The 19329-nt window shown below is 37.2% G+C and overlaps 1 protein-coding gene across 5 annotated transcripts; it reads right to left on the reverse strand.

The window, feature by feature from the left end:
* Positions 1-1566: 1566 nt before the first annotated feature.
* nfascb (neurofascin homolog (chicken) b) lies at positions 1567-19205 on the reverse strand. 5 transcript variants are annotated; one of them, XM_005448563.3, is made up of 28 exons: positions 18656-19205; positions 16138-16282; positions 15127-15254; positions 14920-15025; positions 14630-14820; positions 13968-14090; positions 12668-12886; positions 11849-11960; positions 11508-11695; positions 11293-11424; positions 11052-11195; positions 9594-9705; positions 9341-9504; positions 9098-9245; positions 8818-8942; positions 8626-8727; positions 8310-8507; positions 7115-7185; positions 6793-7015; positions 6241-6356; positions 5240-5450; positions 4981-5103; positions 4568-4741; positions 4215-4346; positions 3912-3981; positions 3213-3224; positions 2997-3032; positions 1567-2854 (listed from the first exon to the last, which is right to left on the reverse strand). In XM_005448563.3, exons 3-28 carry the CDS (start codon positions 15200-15202, stop codon positions 2623-2625), a joined length of 3540 nt encoding a protein of 1179 aa, XP_005448620.1. In that variant the 5' UTR covers positions 15203-15254; positions 16138-16282; positions 18656-19205; the 3' UTR covers positions 1567-2622. The 5 variants fall into 5 exon arrangements, with proteins under 5 accessions (XP_005448620.1, XP_005448621.1, XP_025757557.1 ...); XM_005448564.3 differs by lacking the exon at positions 18656-19205 and adding an exon at positions 16535-18633; XM_025901772.1 differs by lacking the exon at positions 3213-3224.
* Positions 19206-19329: the final 124 nt, after the last annotated feature.

Consider the following 19329-nt stretch of genomic DNA (forward strand, 5'->3'; position numbering starts at 1 on the left):
AATTGATAAAGTAATTGATAATAGAGGTTTATTTCATAATTTGGATCATTTAGTCAATTGTTTTAGTTGTTCAGGCGTTGGCGTTTATCAGTCACAAGCCTAAAGATGAACATTTTCCTATCATAATTTTCAAAAGGATAGGAACAATAAGAAAGACAATTCAGGATGTTTTTAGATTTTTTTCCTCTCAGAGAAAAACAAAAGAAGACAAAAACAGCTTATTATATAACAAAACTAATCTATAACTTTTTCTTTAATCTCAATATTCATTTTCATCTCTAATTTACCTAATTAAAAAAAAGTAAAGTACATTGATAAGCTCAGTGAATGTTATTATATGATTCATGATTAAAAATCTCCAAAGCATTAATTTTATCTAGTTTTTGAACCTTCTGATCCAAATCTAACATCTTTGATAATTTGAAGTTCATTTAACATTGTTTTTCTTTCAGCTCTGTCATAGTCTTGAACCCTTTAACATTACCAGCTAAACCCTAGGTATGCTTGATTGGAGGGGCATGACAATGATAACTCAAGACCTATCAGATAAACCAGAAAGGTTTTAAGATAACATATCTTTTTGTCTTTAAGTTAATCCCCAATGGTGTAATGATGGATTATAGTGAACCTGTCACATCGGAGTGAATTGTCCAAGGTTCAGTGGAATTGAAGTGTTTTTATCTTTTTAATGCAATTTATAATTAACAGTCTCTTTCAATTTTAAGATTTTTTGTAATTTTAACACTATCATCGAGCCTTAAAATGACCTCAAGTGAGCAAGAACACATGATATAATTTACAAGGTCATTATTAATGTAACAAAAATCAAGCCAAAATGCAGAAGCAGTGTGTGAAAGATTTATTAGATTCTAGATTCACCTTTAGGAGCAATAACTTGAAATAATGTTTTTCTGTATGACTTTTAGTCATGTAGCCTCACATCATTGTGGAGGAATTTTAACCAACTCTTTTTAAGTGTTGCTTCAGTTCAGTTCACATTCCTGTATTTCAAAGCATTTCGATTGGCCTGAGGGCTGTTGACTTTGGACCATTGCACCACGTTCATTCTCTTGTTTTTCAGTCATTCTGTTGTAAATTTCATGGTGTGCTTGAGGTCGTCTAGTTGCATGACCCAATTTTGTCAAAGTTAAACATTGCATCACACTGAATGGGAAGATTGGCAACTGTCTTGAATGTTTTCCACTTGTGAAAAATCCTTGTGAACAATTAGAATGATGGAATTCACTTCACTTGTTTAGAAATGTTGAGGTAACCCTTCCAAGACTGGACAGTTATATCGTTATATTGCTGCCGCTGCTAATATCGTTCCTGCCTGGCACCTTTTATAGAGGTGGTCATGATCATGATGACTATTTTTATTTCATGATCTTACACACACACACACACACACACACACATATATATACATATGTATATATATATATCATATGACTTTAACATCTGGACATGTGTGAGTGTAAAAGAAACTGTAAGAATGATAATAAAAGAAAAGGCTTGGATATCCCTTTAAAATTCAGAGATACAGAAGTTGATTTCAATATTTAGTCATATGAAACATCCTAGAAATACTTTCACTTTATTCAAAATCAGATATAACAGTCTTAATACAGAGGTGGCATTAGTCGTCAAAAAACCTGCTGTTACATAAATATTAGTCATTTCCACTGTGAGTGAAATTAGGAGACTGGTTCATGTGTGACCTCTGATTTTATAGTTGATTTATGGCTCACAGTTGATTCTTCAAATGGTCTGACATCTTGTTTCATACAGAATCAAATTTTAAACTGACAAATGAATTGTTAGTCCATGGAGAGTTTTTATTTTCCTTTATTTGTAGTTCCCTTTCTGTGGCACAGTTGTGTGGACACGATAACCTCCGTGTCTGTGTGGGTTATCTCTGGGTAGTCCAGCTTCCTCCCATAGTCCAAAGACAGGCATGGGGTTAGGTTAATTTATGATCTAAATTGCCCATAGGTGTGAATGTGAATAGTTGTCTGTCCTGCATTTATCCTTGTGACAGATTGGTCACCTGTTCAGAGTATAGCCTGCCTGTCACCCTGGGACAGCTGGAATAGGCTTTAGCCCCCCTGGCGACTGTGAATTGGATAAGCAGAAAAAACTGAATTGATAGATGGTTCCCCTCCAGGCAAGTATTCAAAAATAATAGATTTCTTGAAATTAGCAGTGAAAAAAATGATAGAACCAATCTAGATCAGTCCTTGTAACCGTTTTTATCAACATGATAAACTGTTCCACTTCCATCTCCTGTGATCCGCAGCAAGTGTCTCTTTCCTAATAGCATAACTGAACAATGTATATTTGTATTTTACAAAAGAGATAAAAGCTTTGTTTTTTTAAAAATCACATCTCTATAGAAAAATCATTCCAACTTTTCTACATTTTATTCCATAAATGCCTGAAAGTTGTGCTGTCTGCAAAGATAAGGAGGGCTTAAACAGCACTTTACTCTCAAGCTGTTTCCTCCTGCTGACAAATAAAAGTTCCTCCAGGTTCTAAATTGAAGGTGGAGGATGCAGGGATAGTGAAACCACATGACAAATAGCTCTGTTTATTTCAGAAGCACAGTCTGACATCTGAGTGTTAAGCCAGGGAGTAGATGGTATTTATTGGTGAGTGCAGCTCCAGACTTCCACCAAAGTCCAACTCCCTGACGTCTCTCCTGGTTCCTGTGTACTGGCCAATGAATGAGCCATCTTCATTGAATGGCATCTCACCCCCTTCTCCATATTCCACCAGACTGTCATCGCTGTCTGATCGCTTCATCATTGCCTCAATAGATGGCTGACCTCTTTGAAGCCCTCGTTCCTCTTCTCTACAAAAAACAATGAAGGAATGAATGAATGAATCAAAAATAAATAAAAACCCAAGATATTATGGAAAAGATAAAAAAAATAAAATGATTCAATCTTATTATAAAGTAGTTGTAAAGAATTTGCAATACTAAATGATCATACCTGCGAGGGTAGGGGAGAGTGGACACACGTGCTATTCTAAAATATGAAAAGAAGTCAGTGTGTCAGAGGATTGATTACATTTCACTGACCATTAATTTACAAAAGGAAGAAGTATTTCAAGTACAACTACAGTATTTTCAGCTTCACAAATCTGTAGCATCTTTCCAGGATCGCATAGTTATAATATCGATGTGTCAGTATTTGTTTTTTTCATACCTTTCAAGGGACCTTTGAAAGAGAAAAGGATTGAGGTTTTGGAGGGGACGGGTTTAGAAAAGGTAGAGTAAAAACAAAGAAAAATACAGATTAATGTAATTATGGCCAAAGAGTTATCATAAATCAAATTAAAAAAATTGATTTGATTTGAACCTGTGCATTGTGATGCTAAAATCTAATCAAAATTAAAGGTACCCAATGGAGTTTTAAATCAACATTAAAGTTCTAAAGAAATAATGGTATTTAAGTATTTAGTTCCCTGCTGTTCCACTGATCACATACATGCAGAAGGAGGGTGCAATGTGCTAGCAAAATCAAATGTTAGGTGTAACATGTTTATGATGAGGGAGACTGGAACAGCAGTTCCACAGGGCAGCTTTAATTTAAGAAACCAAGGGGAAAAATGCACAGGAGCAAATGGATAATGGTGCAGTGTTACAGTATAACAATAACAAACATAATGCACATCTTCAAGTATCTTCGAGTACTATTACTGTGCAACTACAAAATAAATTATAGTACATGACTTAACAAAACTTGCAAACATTGAATACTTTGTAAAGCAGTTTGGTAAGATAATATTATTTACTGATTTGAGGTGTTGTTAAATCACAACTTGCCTCAGGGAGAAGCAGTAAAAGTTTTTGTTAGTGTCTGAATTTAAAAATTCAATCATTTTCCAGAGAATGTAAAACTTACCGATAATCAAATGATCCCTCCTGATCTTTGTCATCCACCAGCTCCAGTGAAATGTCCTTTTTATCCCGTACTGAAACAACACCAATGAGCTTTATTAACACCACGGAGCCTGGAAATGATTATAACTAACATTTTTTTGATAACTTGCATTTCTTTTTTTTTTTAAATAGTTAATTGTTTGTTTTATACTGTATCAAAAAATAGTAAAACATCATAAGCGGCAATACCCAAGATGTTTTAAACACTGCAAAATGTAAGGTCTTACATTTTTTCTACAGCTACAGTTAGGCATCACCACCCTACCTGGATATTTTCCTCCTCTGCTCCGCTTGATGAAACACACGATGAGAAGGATGAGCACGATGAGAGCCACAGCGCACATTATCCCAATGAACCAGCCCTGAGTGGTGATATCCACCTGATCCTGAGCATAAACTGAGACACGCAAGTGCACACATCATTAAATCAACCAACGTGAACATAGTCATTTAGTGTTCATTTTATTTGCCTGAGTAGGTGGCTCTAAAGTGTTGTGATTTACACATTTGCTGGGCATCTGACGTAAAAGCAAAAATGTGCAGAGCTACTTGCTGTGTGACCCCTCGTGACAAGGGAGCAGCTAAGAGCAGTTTTAGCTGAAGAAAGGACTTAATTACTTTCTGTGGTGTAGTGGGGCGATTCCTCTGTATGCCATTCGCCTATCCCTAGGCGAGTTCGTGCTGCCACAGAAAATCTGTATCGAGTGTATCGGTCATATCGGCGGATTGAGAAGCTTGTCACATTAGGAGGAAGCTCTTCAACTCGCAGCTCCTCTCCCCTGGTGGCGTTCACTGTGGAGAGAGTGGGCATTTCCTTTTATAAGGAGAACTGTTGATACTGGTGCTGAGCTATTAACTACCTCCCCTACTCAGACAGTGACTATGCAAGTGTTCATAAGAACGTGCTTTAGTGGTATTCTGATCTTTGAGTGCTTATTTAAGAGCACTGTTGAGTTACATGGATGAGGACCTTTGCCAGCTTTACTAGAATAATCTGATTCCTGTTCTTTCAGAGTGCTTTCAGCTTATACCTGTCTGGTACTTGAGGGAATACCCGGTAATTATGCCATTGGGCTCTGCTGGCAGGCCCCAGTCAACATAAATACTGTCCAGATGTCGCTGTTGGATCCTGAAGGATCTAGGAGCAGATGGTACTACAGGAGAGAACACAGCAGCAGATGATAAACATACCGTGGGGAGGAAAAACACATTAATTTGTGAATTGCTTGTGATTGATAGAGGCTAATCTCTAAAATTATTGTTTTGTTGACAAAGCGGTAACACTTTTACCTCCTTCAGGTGTTGAGAAATGTATGTTATTACTTGGCGGCCCTTCGTATCGATTGTTTGCCACAACTATGTACATTTTGTAGTTGCTGTAGGGAATAAGGTCATCAAGGACCCCAGAGGGGTCTGGGCCATTGATAGGAAATGCTTTGGACTTCATCCCTCTGTCAACCCAGTGCCATCTCAGCTGGCTGCTGTCCCTCCAGTAGTAGACCTGAGAGATGAGAGACAACACACATTTTACATCTTCTGCTCTCCAAACAAGCAATCGAGTACTCACGTTGCATAGCAACATGAAACTCAGTAGTCTTTCTTCTGTATGATTTTATCAACCTAAGCTCGATTTTCTCTTAAGATGGCAAAAGCAGATAAAACAATGAAAGACCAATTAAGCCAGAGTTTCTTTTACAATACTAAGAGGAGATAAAATGATAAAACACAGATGAGGGTAAAGGGTTTTTTCTTGAAATTAGCTGAAAAGATAGATAAGTTCATACATAAAAAATTATATTATTATTCAGAATTTCAGTAATATCTAATGTATAGTGTAACTAATTAATTAATGGATGGTCAGGCCCACTATTTAATATATTATGTGGTTGCTGCAAGCTACTCTCCTGGTGCACTAATAGTACAGTGAAAAATGAATTTTTAGAAATCAAATGATAAAGCAACAGCTCAAAATGTAATTTAACTGAATGGCAATTATGGAAAATGCAGAATGGGAGCTTAAAAATAACTGTTTTCCATTTGATTCTTTTAGATGATGCAACTGCAAAGTATAAAGTTTCACATAAAGCACACTCTGAGACTTCTTTCTCAGCTGGTATTAATGTTTTACACACCATTATATCAAATGAAACCTGGTATGTTTTAGTCTTTTGATTGTGTTCATCACCAGTTACATTTCTCTAAAATAAAATGATTAAATGCCCTTAGATTTGAATGTCAATAAATAGAAATGTAGTGCAAATTTACTGTCCATTATCCAATACAGAATTCACCTTGTATTCTTTCAGTTCTCCCATAATTGTGTCGCTTGTCACTGGATCCCAGTGTAGAGTCACCTGAGTGCTCTCGATGTCAGACACTCTCAGGTTCAGGGGTGCTGTTGTTGGGCCTTGGGGAAAACAGAGATGCTATCTTTGCTATCAGTGAGCATAAAACATGTAATGACAAAAACCTTTTTCCTCCACAATTATTCATGATTCCCTGCTTTTGTCTTTCAGCGAATACTTGGATGTAAACTGACCTCATTACTTGAGATTCTGGCCATGTTAATACTGAACACCCACCATTATTGTAAATTGAATATCAGCTGACAGCCAATCTGACAAAAAATTAAATTCTAAAAATTTATCAGGGGAACAATCTAGCTTTAGATGGTGCTCTATACCAAATTAAAGAAATTCTACCTATAGAAGAGTTTGTAATCTCTAATGTAGTGAAGCAGAGAATCTATACCGAAGTACAATGAAGATCACCAACATGTATTGATTTCCTTCCAAAATTCCTACTCCTTACTATGTTATGATAAAAGAAATGTAGGTACTTACGGCCTTCACCAGAATAACCAATGACAACAGGAGACTCTGGTCCCAGCCCAAAGTCATTCACTGCCTGGACTTTGATCTCATAAGGAGTAAAGGTATCCGCATCATAGATGTAATATTTTAGCCACTTAGTGGTTGCATTCTTCCACTCCTCTCGAGAATCTCTCCTTCTCCACCACACCAGATACTTTAGATGGGGTCCATTCCACTCTCTGTAGGTTAGAGGCTAAAAGCATGTTTTTATACAATTAGAAGGCTTTATTGTGCGAAGATATGTGAAGATATTAGTGATAAATAAAAGAAGGGTTTTGTAAATCCTGATTACCTCCCAGCTGATTTCCATGTTATTTCTCCATGTACCTACACCTTTTAAATTCTTTGGGATGATATCTGGAGCTGTGCAAAAAAATGAACACAATTTTGAAAAACTGTTCTTGATTTAGAGAAATACATTTACCATAGTTGAAAAATAAGCTAGCTAGCTAATGGAACCTAGCGTAGCTTAGCATAAAGATCAGAAGTTGGGAGAAATAGCTTGCCTGGTTTTGCAAAAGATCTAAAAGCCTATTTCTGGGACTTTTAGGGATTAACTTATTACTTGTCATTTATTTACTCAAAAGGAAAAATTAACTGTAAAAGTAACAAATCTTTTTTAATCTATATTAAAAAGATTATATATTAAGATAGCATTTCCTGGGAGAATCAAATTTCTAACTAATTGCACTATTAGTAAGTGAACATACAGTATCGTGTAAAAGTCTTGCATATCTCTTAGGCATGCCAAATTACACAAAAGCTGGACTGAAAACCAGTGGCAATAGAGCCTGCCAATCATTACTCTTATGGAGTAATGATTCAAATCTGTAAAACATGGTGGAGACTGTCATGGTTTGGTCCCGCATTTCAGTCAGTGGTGTTGGAGATCTTGTCAAAATTGATCGAATTATGATAGCATAAATGTAGACAGATTTTGATCTAGAATATAATCTGTAAAGCATTTGATTGGCAATGGCTTCAATTTCAGCAACGCCAATGATCTCAAACACACAACCAGTGCACTAAAAGGATACCTGGATAGTAAAACACACAATGAAACACTATCAGCCATGGATTGGCCTCCTCAGAGCCTGGACAGCTACATTATTGAAGCCGATAGGGATCTTCTTGACAGAAAAATAAAAAACTGCAAATATCCAAAAAAGAGCTTTGGATGTCCCTCAAGAACTAGAACTATTCTAGAATATTTCCTATAGAAATTACATTAAAGCTTGCCTAAGAGAGTTCAGGCTTTGTTAAATAATAACGGTGGTCATACCAAATACAAACTTTGAAGCTCATTAGACTTGTGCAAACTTTGTTTTTGCCTCATATACTGTATTTCCACACATTTACAATTTTCCTAACAAAATATAAAGAAATAAGAGGTAGTTCAAAACTTTTGCACAACATTGTCATATCATATATCTTTACTCTGAGTATTTTCTGTTCCTAACAAAAACATTTGCTAGCATGACACCCACGTGCACCGCTGGTCTGAAAACGCTTAGATGGACGACTAGGGCGACTAGCTCCAATTTCGTTAATAGCGATGACTCTGAACTCATAGTAGGTAAAAGGTATGAGATGCAAAATGACAGAGTTCAGGTTCCCTGGGTACGTTGAAAGATTTCTCCACTTTCCAGGCAACCAGTCATCGTCGTCATACTGCACTAAGAACCCTGCGAGAGAACAAAGACAACCAAAATGCTAGTCAATACAGCGAAAGATTCCTCAAAAATGGTAATAATGTTTAAAAAAGTGTTTACTTTTGTGATTTTTTGAGTTTTCATCTTTTACCTGTTATGGGGCTGTGGTTGCTGTCTCCAGGAACCCAGCTCAGTCTTACAGTACGTTCATATGGATCAGATAACTCCAAGTTAGTGGGAGGATTTGGACGGTCTATAAATAAAATAAAGACAGAAATAATTAAAAAGACATTTCAACATGTCATATGGTTGATAAAATATCTTTTGTTTCAGTGTTTCATACCCATCACCATTAGGTGTGCTGAGGCAGATTTCTGTTCAAGCTCACTCTTGATGACACATGTATAATTTCCCTCATCGCCTGTGTTTACATTAGTAATCACTAGATTTGATTCATCCATTGAGATTCTGAGAAATTGAATAAAATTGGTGAGATCTAGAAGCGTATTTGATTACACTGAAACTAATAATAAAGCCTTAGTTGCAAAAACAGGCCTCATATATGTACTCATATATGTATAAATGTACTTTAATTAACAGTAAATAATACACAATAATCCTACCTCCAACCAAGAGTGAGATGCTTTTTGTTTTTCAACCAAGTGGTTGTGATAGGAGTCGTGACATCTGCTTTTACACCACACTCCAGGCGGACATCAGTTGCACGCATGACTTTCATACTCTGTGGTCTTGTGACAATTAATATGGGTTCTGCAAACAAAACAAATACAATATTGTACAATGAAAAAAAATTATGTCAAATTTTATTGCCAATTCAATTATTTTTTATTTTAATGACTCTTCACCTTTGACCTCTACTCTGACTTGATCCTCATCTCTCCCTGCAATGTTGCTGACTACACACACGTAAGTTCCTTGGTCTTCTATCTTGATATGTTTGATCTCCAGAGTCCCATTGCTGTGGGTTTTAAAACGATTTCCTTCAAGATTTCCTTGCCCATATTTGGACCTGTGTAAGAAGAAACATGGACATATGTTAAGACACACACTTACTGTGAGTGGATTTATAAATCATAACAGTGTCACACGCCATCTTACCATCTCAACTCAGGCAATGGAGAACCAAAGTACTGGCAATCTAAAAAGGTACGACTACCCTCAGTCACTTTGATGAATTCATTTCTTGCCCCAAGGATTCGTGGCGTTGCATCTGTGGGAAAAGGGAGCAACTGCAGCATCATCAGTGATTATTTGACTTCAATATGCACCCAGTATACTCTCCCATGATATAAAACAAACAAATTTGACCTAAACAATGCATCATGGCAAGGACACGAGCGGTAGAAGAACATGTGTTATTTCTACCTCAGATAGGGAATGACCGGTCCAAAATGTCATTATTTAATTAAACCCCCATCTGTAAGAACTGAACTACATAATTTGTTAAGTAATTTGCCATTGTTGATAGATTTGTATGGTTGATTTTTTACTCTTTATTATCCTAAGCCTATACTGAACTGCAGATCTTTAAACCTGACACACATAAAAACTCAGTGTTATGTCAAAACTATCGACAGCTAAATTAAAAGATTATTATTTAAATTTATTATTTACTATATAAAATATGAAGCTGTGAGTGCATATTGTGCTTAATAAATTGACCTATTACATTTTCAAATGCAGTTTTGAGTAAAGAAAGTTAAAAAAAAATGCTAACAAAAACTTTCACTCTCCTAAAGAGTAACTTTTAAAATGAGTAATTATAAATAGGTGTAAAGCAGGGGTCTCAAACTTAAATGAGCTGTGGGCCACTGCTGGCACTGTCATCTTATTGAAGGGCCACTTTAGTGTTCAAGTAGTACAAAAAAAACAAACAAAAAACAGCAGAACACCCACAAACATTAATGTAGTGTTTTGTTTGTTTTTAAAATATTGTATAATGAGACAAAATTGCAAACGTGAACTCAATTTTTCTTCTCACTCTGAACTAAATGAAGCCTTTTATTGAACTACTAAATAAACACACTGGTACTGTCTTTCTGGCCAGACACGTAGCAGCACTTCTGCTATAATTTTCTTCGTTTTTTACAATATAAAATTGTAGACATAAGTGTACACATTCGTTTTCTTTACAAATAACTCTCTCACTGAACTAACACAGCCAATCCCTCAACATGTTTGTACTCTTTGCTCATATTGCCTTCATATTAAATCATTTTTTGCTTTTTAAAGAACTTATTTTAACATTGCACTCAACAACAAACAAATCCTCCCTAACAAAAAAGTAACTTCAAGGGCTAAATTGCATTATATTTCTTCACGTCAAAATATGGGCTGCAAATAGGGGTGCCGTGGGCCGCAAATGGCCCTTGGGCCACGACTTTGAGACCCCTGGTGTAGAGTGAAGTGAGTACTTTCATGATGTAGAGCTAAATGTTTTTAATTACTAATTGGTGACTCCTTGGCACACTATTAAAGATCTCCCAACTTCTCAAGAAAAACAGAATTTTACTCTGTTTTAATTAATGTTATGAATGACAGTGGTTGGTAACTTACGTAGCACATTAATAAATGCATTGGCCAATAAGTAGCCATACTGATTTGAAGCATTGCATTGGTAGACAGCAGTGTTTTCCGTAGTTACACTGCGGAAGATTAGCGTTTCTCCTGATACCTGTCTGTTAGGCAGTGGTGTAGCAGCTGAAAAAAAAACACACCAAAAAGGAAAAAAAAAACGTTAGACACGATATTTTTTATTCATTTTTATGCCTTTTAGACAAGATCTCCTAAAACATACTTTCAATCGGTTCACCGTTAATGAACCAGCTGATTGTGGGACGAGGAGCCCCATCAGCGCGACACACCAACCGTCCATTTTCCTCTGGTGCCAAAATCAGGTTGGTGGGTTTTTCCAACCAGAAAGGAGTCGCTGTCAAACAGAAAATATGTTATTAGTTTGGATTATAATGATCAGTCCAAACATAAAATACTCCATGTTTCTGAAGAACTCACCTTTGACCCTGACAGTTATTGTGTGCTCAGCGTAGCCTAACCTATTTTTAGCAGTGCAGGTATATTCACCTGCATCTTCAAAAGATGCTTTTGGGATTTGAATCATTTTGTTGAAGTTCTTCACTTTCATGCGAGATGTCACTTGTAAGTCCTCTCCATCCTTGGCCCAGGTAATGTGAGGAGTTGGCCTTGATGATGACAAACAAGGCTTTACACAGGATGACTTTCATGAAATCAAGGTGAAAATACTAAACACAAAATAAACTGTTGCATAATCATTTGTGGCATAAACTTGAAATTACATTTTTTTGTGTGTGTGTGTGTGATCATTGAAGACTCACATTCCTGCAGCAATGCACTCCAGGAGCAGCTCCTCCCCCTGCAGGACCAATACTGAGCTTGATGAGCCTGTGGGAGACAGCCAGGTGGGAGCAGCCTCAACCACTGCACGAGCTTTGGAGAAAAATAACCAGAAAATCCCCATCAAACACCTCAAACATTGAGTCATCACACTCCTCATCCACAACAGCAAGTATAAAACATTAATAGTTAACATTTCAGCCTTGTGGCACACGAGCACCTACTCAGCCAGTGAGCTAAACTAACTGCAAAAGGAATAGGATTTTAATTTGTCACGTGCTGGTAGTGATTATATTTAGTGGCAACTTGCTGTGTTTCATGCAAAATATGCTAACTTTCCAACTTGTTATTTGCTTCATTTTTATCTACTGCATTTATTAATTTGCTGTGCCTGTACTCTGTGTTTGGTCAACGTTTGAAATGTACCTGTGCTGTTTGCATGTTATGTGTAAAGGGCTGGGTGGGTGCCTATAAAGTGGTTGACTAGAACCCAAAAGATGGCAACTCTGATAGATATAATAATACCAGCCAACAGCCACATTAAAAAGATTAGCACAATGGAACTAAGAAGTGCCAAGAGCTGAGATATTAAAAGGAGCAGATGTGGAGGATAAAGTCCAAAAGGGTCCCAGCAGTAGACCCATGTAATAGGACTATTAGGTGCTGTGACAGGGAAACTGGAAGAGTGGCTCCAGCTGATTTCAGGATTAGATATTGTGCAGAACCTCCAAACTGAAAAGCCTTGAGGATGTAGGACATTTTATAGATAGAGAAATAATTATGAACACAGTTATACTCACTCGTAAGCACCTTCACAACTACAGGCATCTTCTGCTGAATGACATTCTTGTATGGGAATCTGGCATTACAGCAGTAATCAACAACAGAGTCATTGAACAACACATTAGAGAAATATAGATCTCCACTGACTCCCATGGAAACCCTGCGGTCCTGCCGCACAGGCTGCATGGTGGGGAAAGCTGTCTGAATGGGCCAGTTGAAAGGTCTCGCATATGAACCTGAAATGAAAGACAGAGTTAAAAATTCCTTATTCACGTTGCTTTAGAAGTGTAATGCTTATGTGGCCCTGAAAAGTAAAATGCACTGCAACCCAAGAAAATGCCATCAAATGGACAAATGCATCGAAAGTGCACAAAATACAACAGAAGTAGAAAAAAATCACGATGGAAGCCTCAATTCAACACAACAGATGTAGAAAAACACCACAAAAGCTCATAAAACACAATAGAAGTTATTTAGGTGAGACAGTACCCTGATGGTGTCACGGTACTGGGTCTGTGACCCAGTGGTTTGTGTATTTTAGTTTATTTCATTGATTATTGTATTTTTTCCTGTCTCCCGTTTTATTCTGAAAGAGTCTGGTGTGTTTTTGTCATTGTGTTTAGCTTCACTTCCCTGTGAGTCATTATGCTTAATTTCAGTCAGCTGTTTCCCCATGTGTTCTCACTTCCCCTGATCACCTCCTGTGTATTTAAGTCTTCTGTTTTCTGTTTCATTGTCAGGTTGTCTGTTGTTCTCCCCACAGTTTTCATAGTCTGTCATAGTGTTCTTAGTTTTTTTTTTTTTTTTTTTAATAGTTTCTTGTTTGCTGCTGTTTTTTCAGCCAAAATAAAGGCTCGTTTTGTGTTAAAACCTGCAACTCCTTTGTCAGCTTCTGCTTTCGAGTTCTGTTTCTAAAACACCGGCACACCCCACCCTGACAGATGGAACTGGTTAAAAGTGCACAAATAATAGCAAACATGTATTTACAGTATTATATGAATCATGCGATTAGAACACACAAAACTTTGCATCTTCATTTCCCTCACAACACAGATCAATCCTGCAGTTCTTCTCAGTGCATGTCAGTGCAATCTGATTTATCTCCCTCTATTCTATGTTCATTATGTTTTATTCCACTTTTGTTGTGTTTTAAGTGCTTTTGTAGCATTCTTTTTGCTGTTTTCTTAGGTTGCAGTGCATTTGACCTCTTAGGGCCAACATAGATACCACATGTAACAAAGGGCTGATCAGTCTTCCTGTTTTTGCTCATTTGACCCTAGACTTGATCTAGCATTTCATTTGGTATCAGACACTTACAACTGGACATCCAGTATGTTTCAGGTTTAGGTGGGCCAGGTGGAGGGTCACAGGAGAGGACAAGTGGCAAGCCAGCACTCACCACCACAGGCTCCACAATCTCTCTTGGCCACACAGGGGGTCCTGCACAAATAGAATCAAACTCCTTTCAGCTTCAAAGTTTGCTTGACACTGCTCATTAAATATTGGCTGATGCTGGATGTTTTGGCCCTATACCAATTACTGGTTTACTTGCTAACTAGTTTTGCTCACCAAAACTAGATATTTCAATGAATATGCAGTTTACTCCTGTTTAAATACCTTTAGTTACTGAAAGAATTTAGAAATTTGTGATAAATTTAAAATGCTTCTGTTTTCAGTGAGAATAAATAGGCTTGAGTACACAAACAGGATAGGTAAATATAGTAATACTGTTCTAACATATACATGTTGTTGTTTTGGGTCTTGAATCTTCTGGTTTTCTGTGTTTCTAGTTGCATTTTAATTAAATTAAAATTTAATTTAATAAATGAAAATGACCATAGCAAATTCATCTTTAAACAGTGAAAGCCTTTTGGGATGGAAACACTTTGTTGTCATTTATGTATACATCCCAGATATTTTTAACCAATACACTGAAGTCATTGTATATCTTTTTCACTGCTAGATTCAGACAAACTTACTGTATAATTGTAGTATGATCTTGTGGGAGTATGCAGATCCATACTGGTTGGAGGCAATGCACTGATACTCTGCCTCATACTTTTCTGGATTGTTCCGGGCATAGATATCCAGAGTCCCTGAGCGCCTGCGCATTGACACCTGAGAGTCACGTGCCACATTGAAATACTTCCCATTACGCCTCCATGAGAAACTTCATAAATGAGCAAATGAAAAAAAGGCCGGGAAAAAAATCAGTGGTTTGCCAATCTAAGCTTAAAAAAATCAGTTCAGGGGATTATTTAGGTCTTACATAGGATGAGGGTTTCCTTTGGCTTCACACTCTATTACCATGGTCCCTTTGGGGTCAACAATGTGCTCTTTCATTGACTGCTTTATGATAGTAGGGGGTTGTCTGACTGCAGGCAGAGAAATAAAGTCAGTTTAAGAATTAATGTGAAAAAACAATTCATAGACATAAATTTACAACCAGCCAACCAGTCTTAAGATATTCTCTTACCTTCGAGAGGGACGTTTAAAGCCCCAACACTCTGCCATAAAAGTAGCAGCAGCGCTGGTTTGACCAGTGTCCCCATCTTTATATTTCATTTAGTCCAGAATTGATTGTGGTCACCAATTTTTCTACTCCTAGTTTGAACGAAAAGTAACACAAGACATCTAGAACACATTACATCTTGAACAAATTATAAAGTGAAGAAAACATTTTACTCATGGTTCACAATCTAAACTGTAGTCTAAGGAGCTTGGAGCTTCACAGACACAATCTAAACTGTACCTAAGCAAATATACTTCAATTTTTTCTGTGACAAATGATAACCGTATATTGTAATTATTATGACTGACGCTTGAGGTGCAGTTATGAGATTTTTTAAAAAGTATGGAAACAAGACAAATATAATTTTTGCTACACAGTTTTGTATTTTTTTGTTTGCGTGAAATACTGCATATTCTGACAGTCAGATATTACATATCTGAAACATGTAGCAATTGAGTCTAAGCATAATAGGGTGGGAATAACTGGTTTACTATAAAACAATGTAGTATTAAAATGTATTTGTTAGCATTAAACTGTTTTCTTTATAAGGAAAAATCTTGTAGATGTAGTAAGTAAAATATTTCCCATTGCAAACCTAAAAGAAGTGACATAAAATCATAGTATATGTGATGTGTATTTGTACTTAGAAACACTTGTTTAGATGCTGCTGCTGTGTTAGATTTACTAACAGAATATTTTCATAACTGCAAGCAAACTGCACAAACAACACAATCTGTGGTTATTAAGCTGTCTACAAGTGACTGCCTCCCACATATGTAAATGAATCCCCCGAATGCCTGACAAGAATAAATTGTGGTTAAGTTCATGTTGAAGGTCGAATACAATTAATCTGTCAATCTGTGTGAACAAAAACCAATTCATTCGATGCCTCTATTTAAAACTGTTTGCTATTAATATGTAATGAACTGTTGAATGTGTCAGTACTTCGAAACCAAAAAAGTTATGAGAACCTACCTCACTTGTGCCAAATCAGGGTTTTCTCCTCCCCATCTCTGTTACTTTCACACAGCAACAATAATCCAATGACTTCAGGAAATTATTCTTCTTTGTGCAGTGTAGAAATTAATACTCCAGTCCTTCAAATATCAGGTCAAGAACCCTAGAGGAGTTCATACACATCAGTAATTGAGTTTCTGTCCGTCACTGCCACTTACACTCTGCCCACCCATCTCATGAATAATGAATAAGCACCACACAACACCTCCACCTCACCCACTTCACTGCTCTGACCAAGCTGTCATAATGCTGAACACTTCATCAATGTGGTCACAAAACTAATTTTGCACAATAAATAAATCGAAATTCATAGAATAACTTTTAAAAAATGACTATATCAAGAGAGGCTTGTTACATGGTTGAGTATATTTTGGCGGCACCTGTATTTTCTTCAGCTGAAAAATGTTTGCTTGATCCGGTGTGAGCAAAATCTGTTTAGTAAAAATGAGGCTGGACCACATGAAAGCAGAGAACAACCCAGATTCTGTACAGTTTGCATTCTTGCTGGTTTTGATGACATCAAAATGTGGGCTTTATTGTTGAATGCAGAGAACTGGGAAGCAGAGCATGAAAGCAATATTTGTTTCCAGCGTATGAATATTGCATCTGGCACATCTCGTATCACATGACATCCTCACAAAGGCAATTGAAACAAGACTAATGTTTTTTTGCTTTTCAAAATACCAATTATGACTTAATTGACTTTTTGTGAAAGAGAGTTTTCTACACTCAGTCATTCACACTCATTGGAAAGCAGGAAAAGGTCATTACCATTCATGTGAGAAAATCCTATGGGGTAGGCGGAGAGCAGTTTTCTTTTCTAGAAAGTGCCAAAGATGCAGGAGAAGCTGTATTTGTGTTAGACAAAAGCCATCTCAAGGCTGTTGACAATGTCCTGACCTGTGTAGGCTTTCAGGCATTCACATGGTGCTGCATGTACAGACCAGCACCGACTGGATGGAACAATAGCTTGGTGTTGAGGTGGGGTAAAATGAGGTGGCACTGCAACCTAAGGATTAAAATAAAAGTATAGCCAAAATTTGTATTTCCAAATCTTTAAAACTAAATATTATGATTAAATAGTGCTTTATCATGGTAATAGATTTCTTTTCTCTTTTTTTATACTTATATAAATGAAAAGAATTCAGAGAAGAGAGAATATCAGTGCATCTGCAATGGAAACCATTACAATCCTCCATTAACATCAGAAACCCATCTTGACTTGGCTCACATAGGACACAAAAGCACAAGGGGTGTGTTAAGCCCTTTGGCTCTCAGAATAAGCATTTTCCCCCCATAGATTGGACTGAAGCAGGCCTGAAAGTGAGCCGTGATCAGTGCCATGCACCAGATTGCATGGCACTGAGGCAGACGAGGCCAGCTCGGTGACGACAAAAAGGTCTCTATGTTCGTAGGTCCCCTTTGGCACGAGTGCCCAGGGCTCGGGTAAGAGCAGATGGCATGTGAGAGGGAGTGTTCAACCACACAAGCTGCTTGTTCAGAGTCAGAGCACCTATCGTTTGCACTTTGACGTCACTGCATCAGAGAGAGCACAAGAATAGGATGGAAAGAAACTTCTGTTGAGCAGGACACTGCGTGAAATTACATCATCAGCACTGTGCAGTCAAAACAATACTGCCTCACTGAGCTGAATACTCATTTTATAGTTTGATGAGCGCAAACTGTGACAACATTTCTCCCCCAAAAAAGTCAATGTGGAAAAAATATATACACTTTATTAGGAAGAAATGCTCAGCTGATATTTCTAATTTTTATAATTGTATGACTATACATGTTACTATAATTTAAATACAGGAAAGGATCTAAATGTTTAACATCTTATGGGAGCATGCACACATATTTTAATATTTAGAAGGTTTCAGCTACTGTACCTTAGCTGTCATTTTGCACTGAATACAAAGTACATAGGGGTATGCATAGATGTTATAAATTTTACTAACTAAACTACAAATGTCACTTTCATGGGAAGAAGTCAGTGGCCACCTGTACAAAATCTCTGTGTGTCAATTAATCTTGAAAATTGTGTCACATTTCCATAGATATTTCAAAAGATGGATCTGATAGTGGTGTTAGAGGAAAAGCCAAAGGATTACATAAGTCATATGGATTTGTTCCTGGGACATCATGCATAAACACCGTATCCACCTCATGTTATAACATCACCGCTCCAAAAATTATGTTAATGCATATCCATTCTCTAAATGTCAGGCACAGGAAGTGCACAACATAGCGCTCACTCTCTCATAAATCTGCTGATGCATTTGTCGACCAGCCCCACATCTCAGTTCACACTATGACATCATTAAGACCCTGACTTCCTTGAAAAACAGATACAAGGAATAACACACTCCTTTGCCCAACAAGACACTCGATGCTAATCTAAAGTCTTAATGTTCTTTATAACACCACATATACTGTAGTCTTAATTACAGTTGGTAAATGTGTGGTGTCCTACCTTTAAGTCTTTTTTGGTCTTTTGTTTCTTCTTCCACTTCGTGTTCAGCTGAAAGCAGATCCCTACCTTTTCCCGATCTTCTGTCACAGCAACATGTCCACACTGTGCCTTACCTCTCCAGCAACATCTGAGTTTAGTACAATTTTTTTTATTCCATTATGTTAAAAAAGGTGACAGAGCCTGGCAAGGGAGTCTGATTCGGATGGCTGTCCTTAGCCTGGGTCACACGCTTGGCGAACAGGCCCTGAGAGCTTGTTATAATAAATCCATTGTGAAATCCACTCATAAATATAACGTCATCTTCATTGTGATGGGTGGGAAGTTAAAACAGAACTGCTATATCATGCACCAGCTCATAGATTAGGTTTTGGGGGCATCCAGCCAGCATCTGTTAAAAATAATTTAAAGCTTTGTAAGAGGTGATATTTTTTCTTTTGTCTGTGCTGATTCTGATTTTGAGATAGATGGTAGATGGGGGGTGGGTCATCGACCTTGTATCTTCACACTGGCTGGCACGAATACACACTCTCTCATAGACAAAGCGTTTCTGTCTGAAACAAAGTCAGCTTTTTGTGGACATGGAGGCACGGCTTCCAGGCACATGGGGGAATTTAACCCATTATAGTCAACTGATTGGAGGACTTCTTTTTCACTTATAAATTTTTAAAGACTGC

The sequence above is a fragment of the Oreochromis niloticus genome, linkage group LG20 (genome assembly GCF_001858045.2).
Source record: "Oreochromis niloticus isolate F11D_XX linkage group LG20, O_niloticus_UMD_NMBU, whole genome shotgun sequence".
NCBI lineage: Eukaryota > Metazoa > Chordata > Actinopteri > Cichliformes > Cichlidae > Oreochromis > Oreochromis niloticus.

Bases quoted from the DNA above. Each gene is read 5' to 3' on its own strand.
- nfascb (XM_005448563.3), bottom strand. From the start codon at position 15,202: ATGGGGACACTGGTCAAACCAGCGCTGCTGCTACTTTTATGGCAGAGT. The intron at 11,696-11,848 runs GTGAGTCTTCAA...GTCATCATCAAG, and splicing joins GAGTGCATTGCTGCAGGAAT to GCCAACTCCTCACATTACCT. The intron at 8,943-9,097 runs GTAGGATTATTG...TCAATTTCTCAG, and splicing joins CATCTCACTCTTGGTTGGAG to AATCTCAATGGATGAATCAA.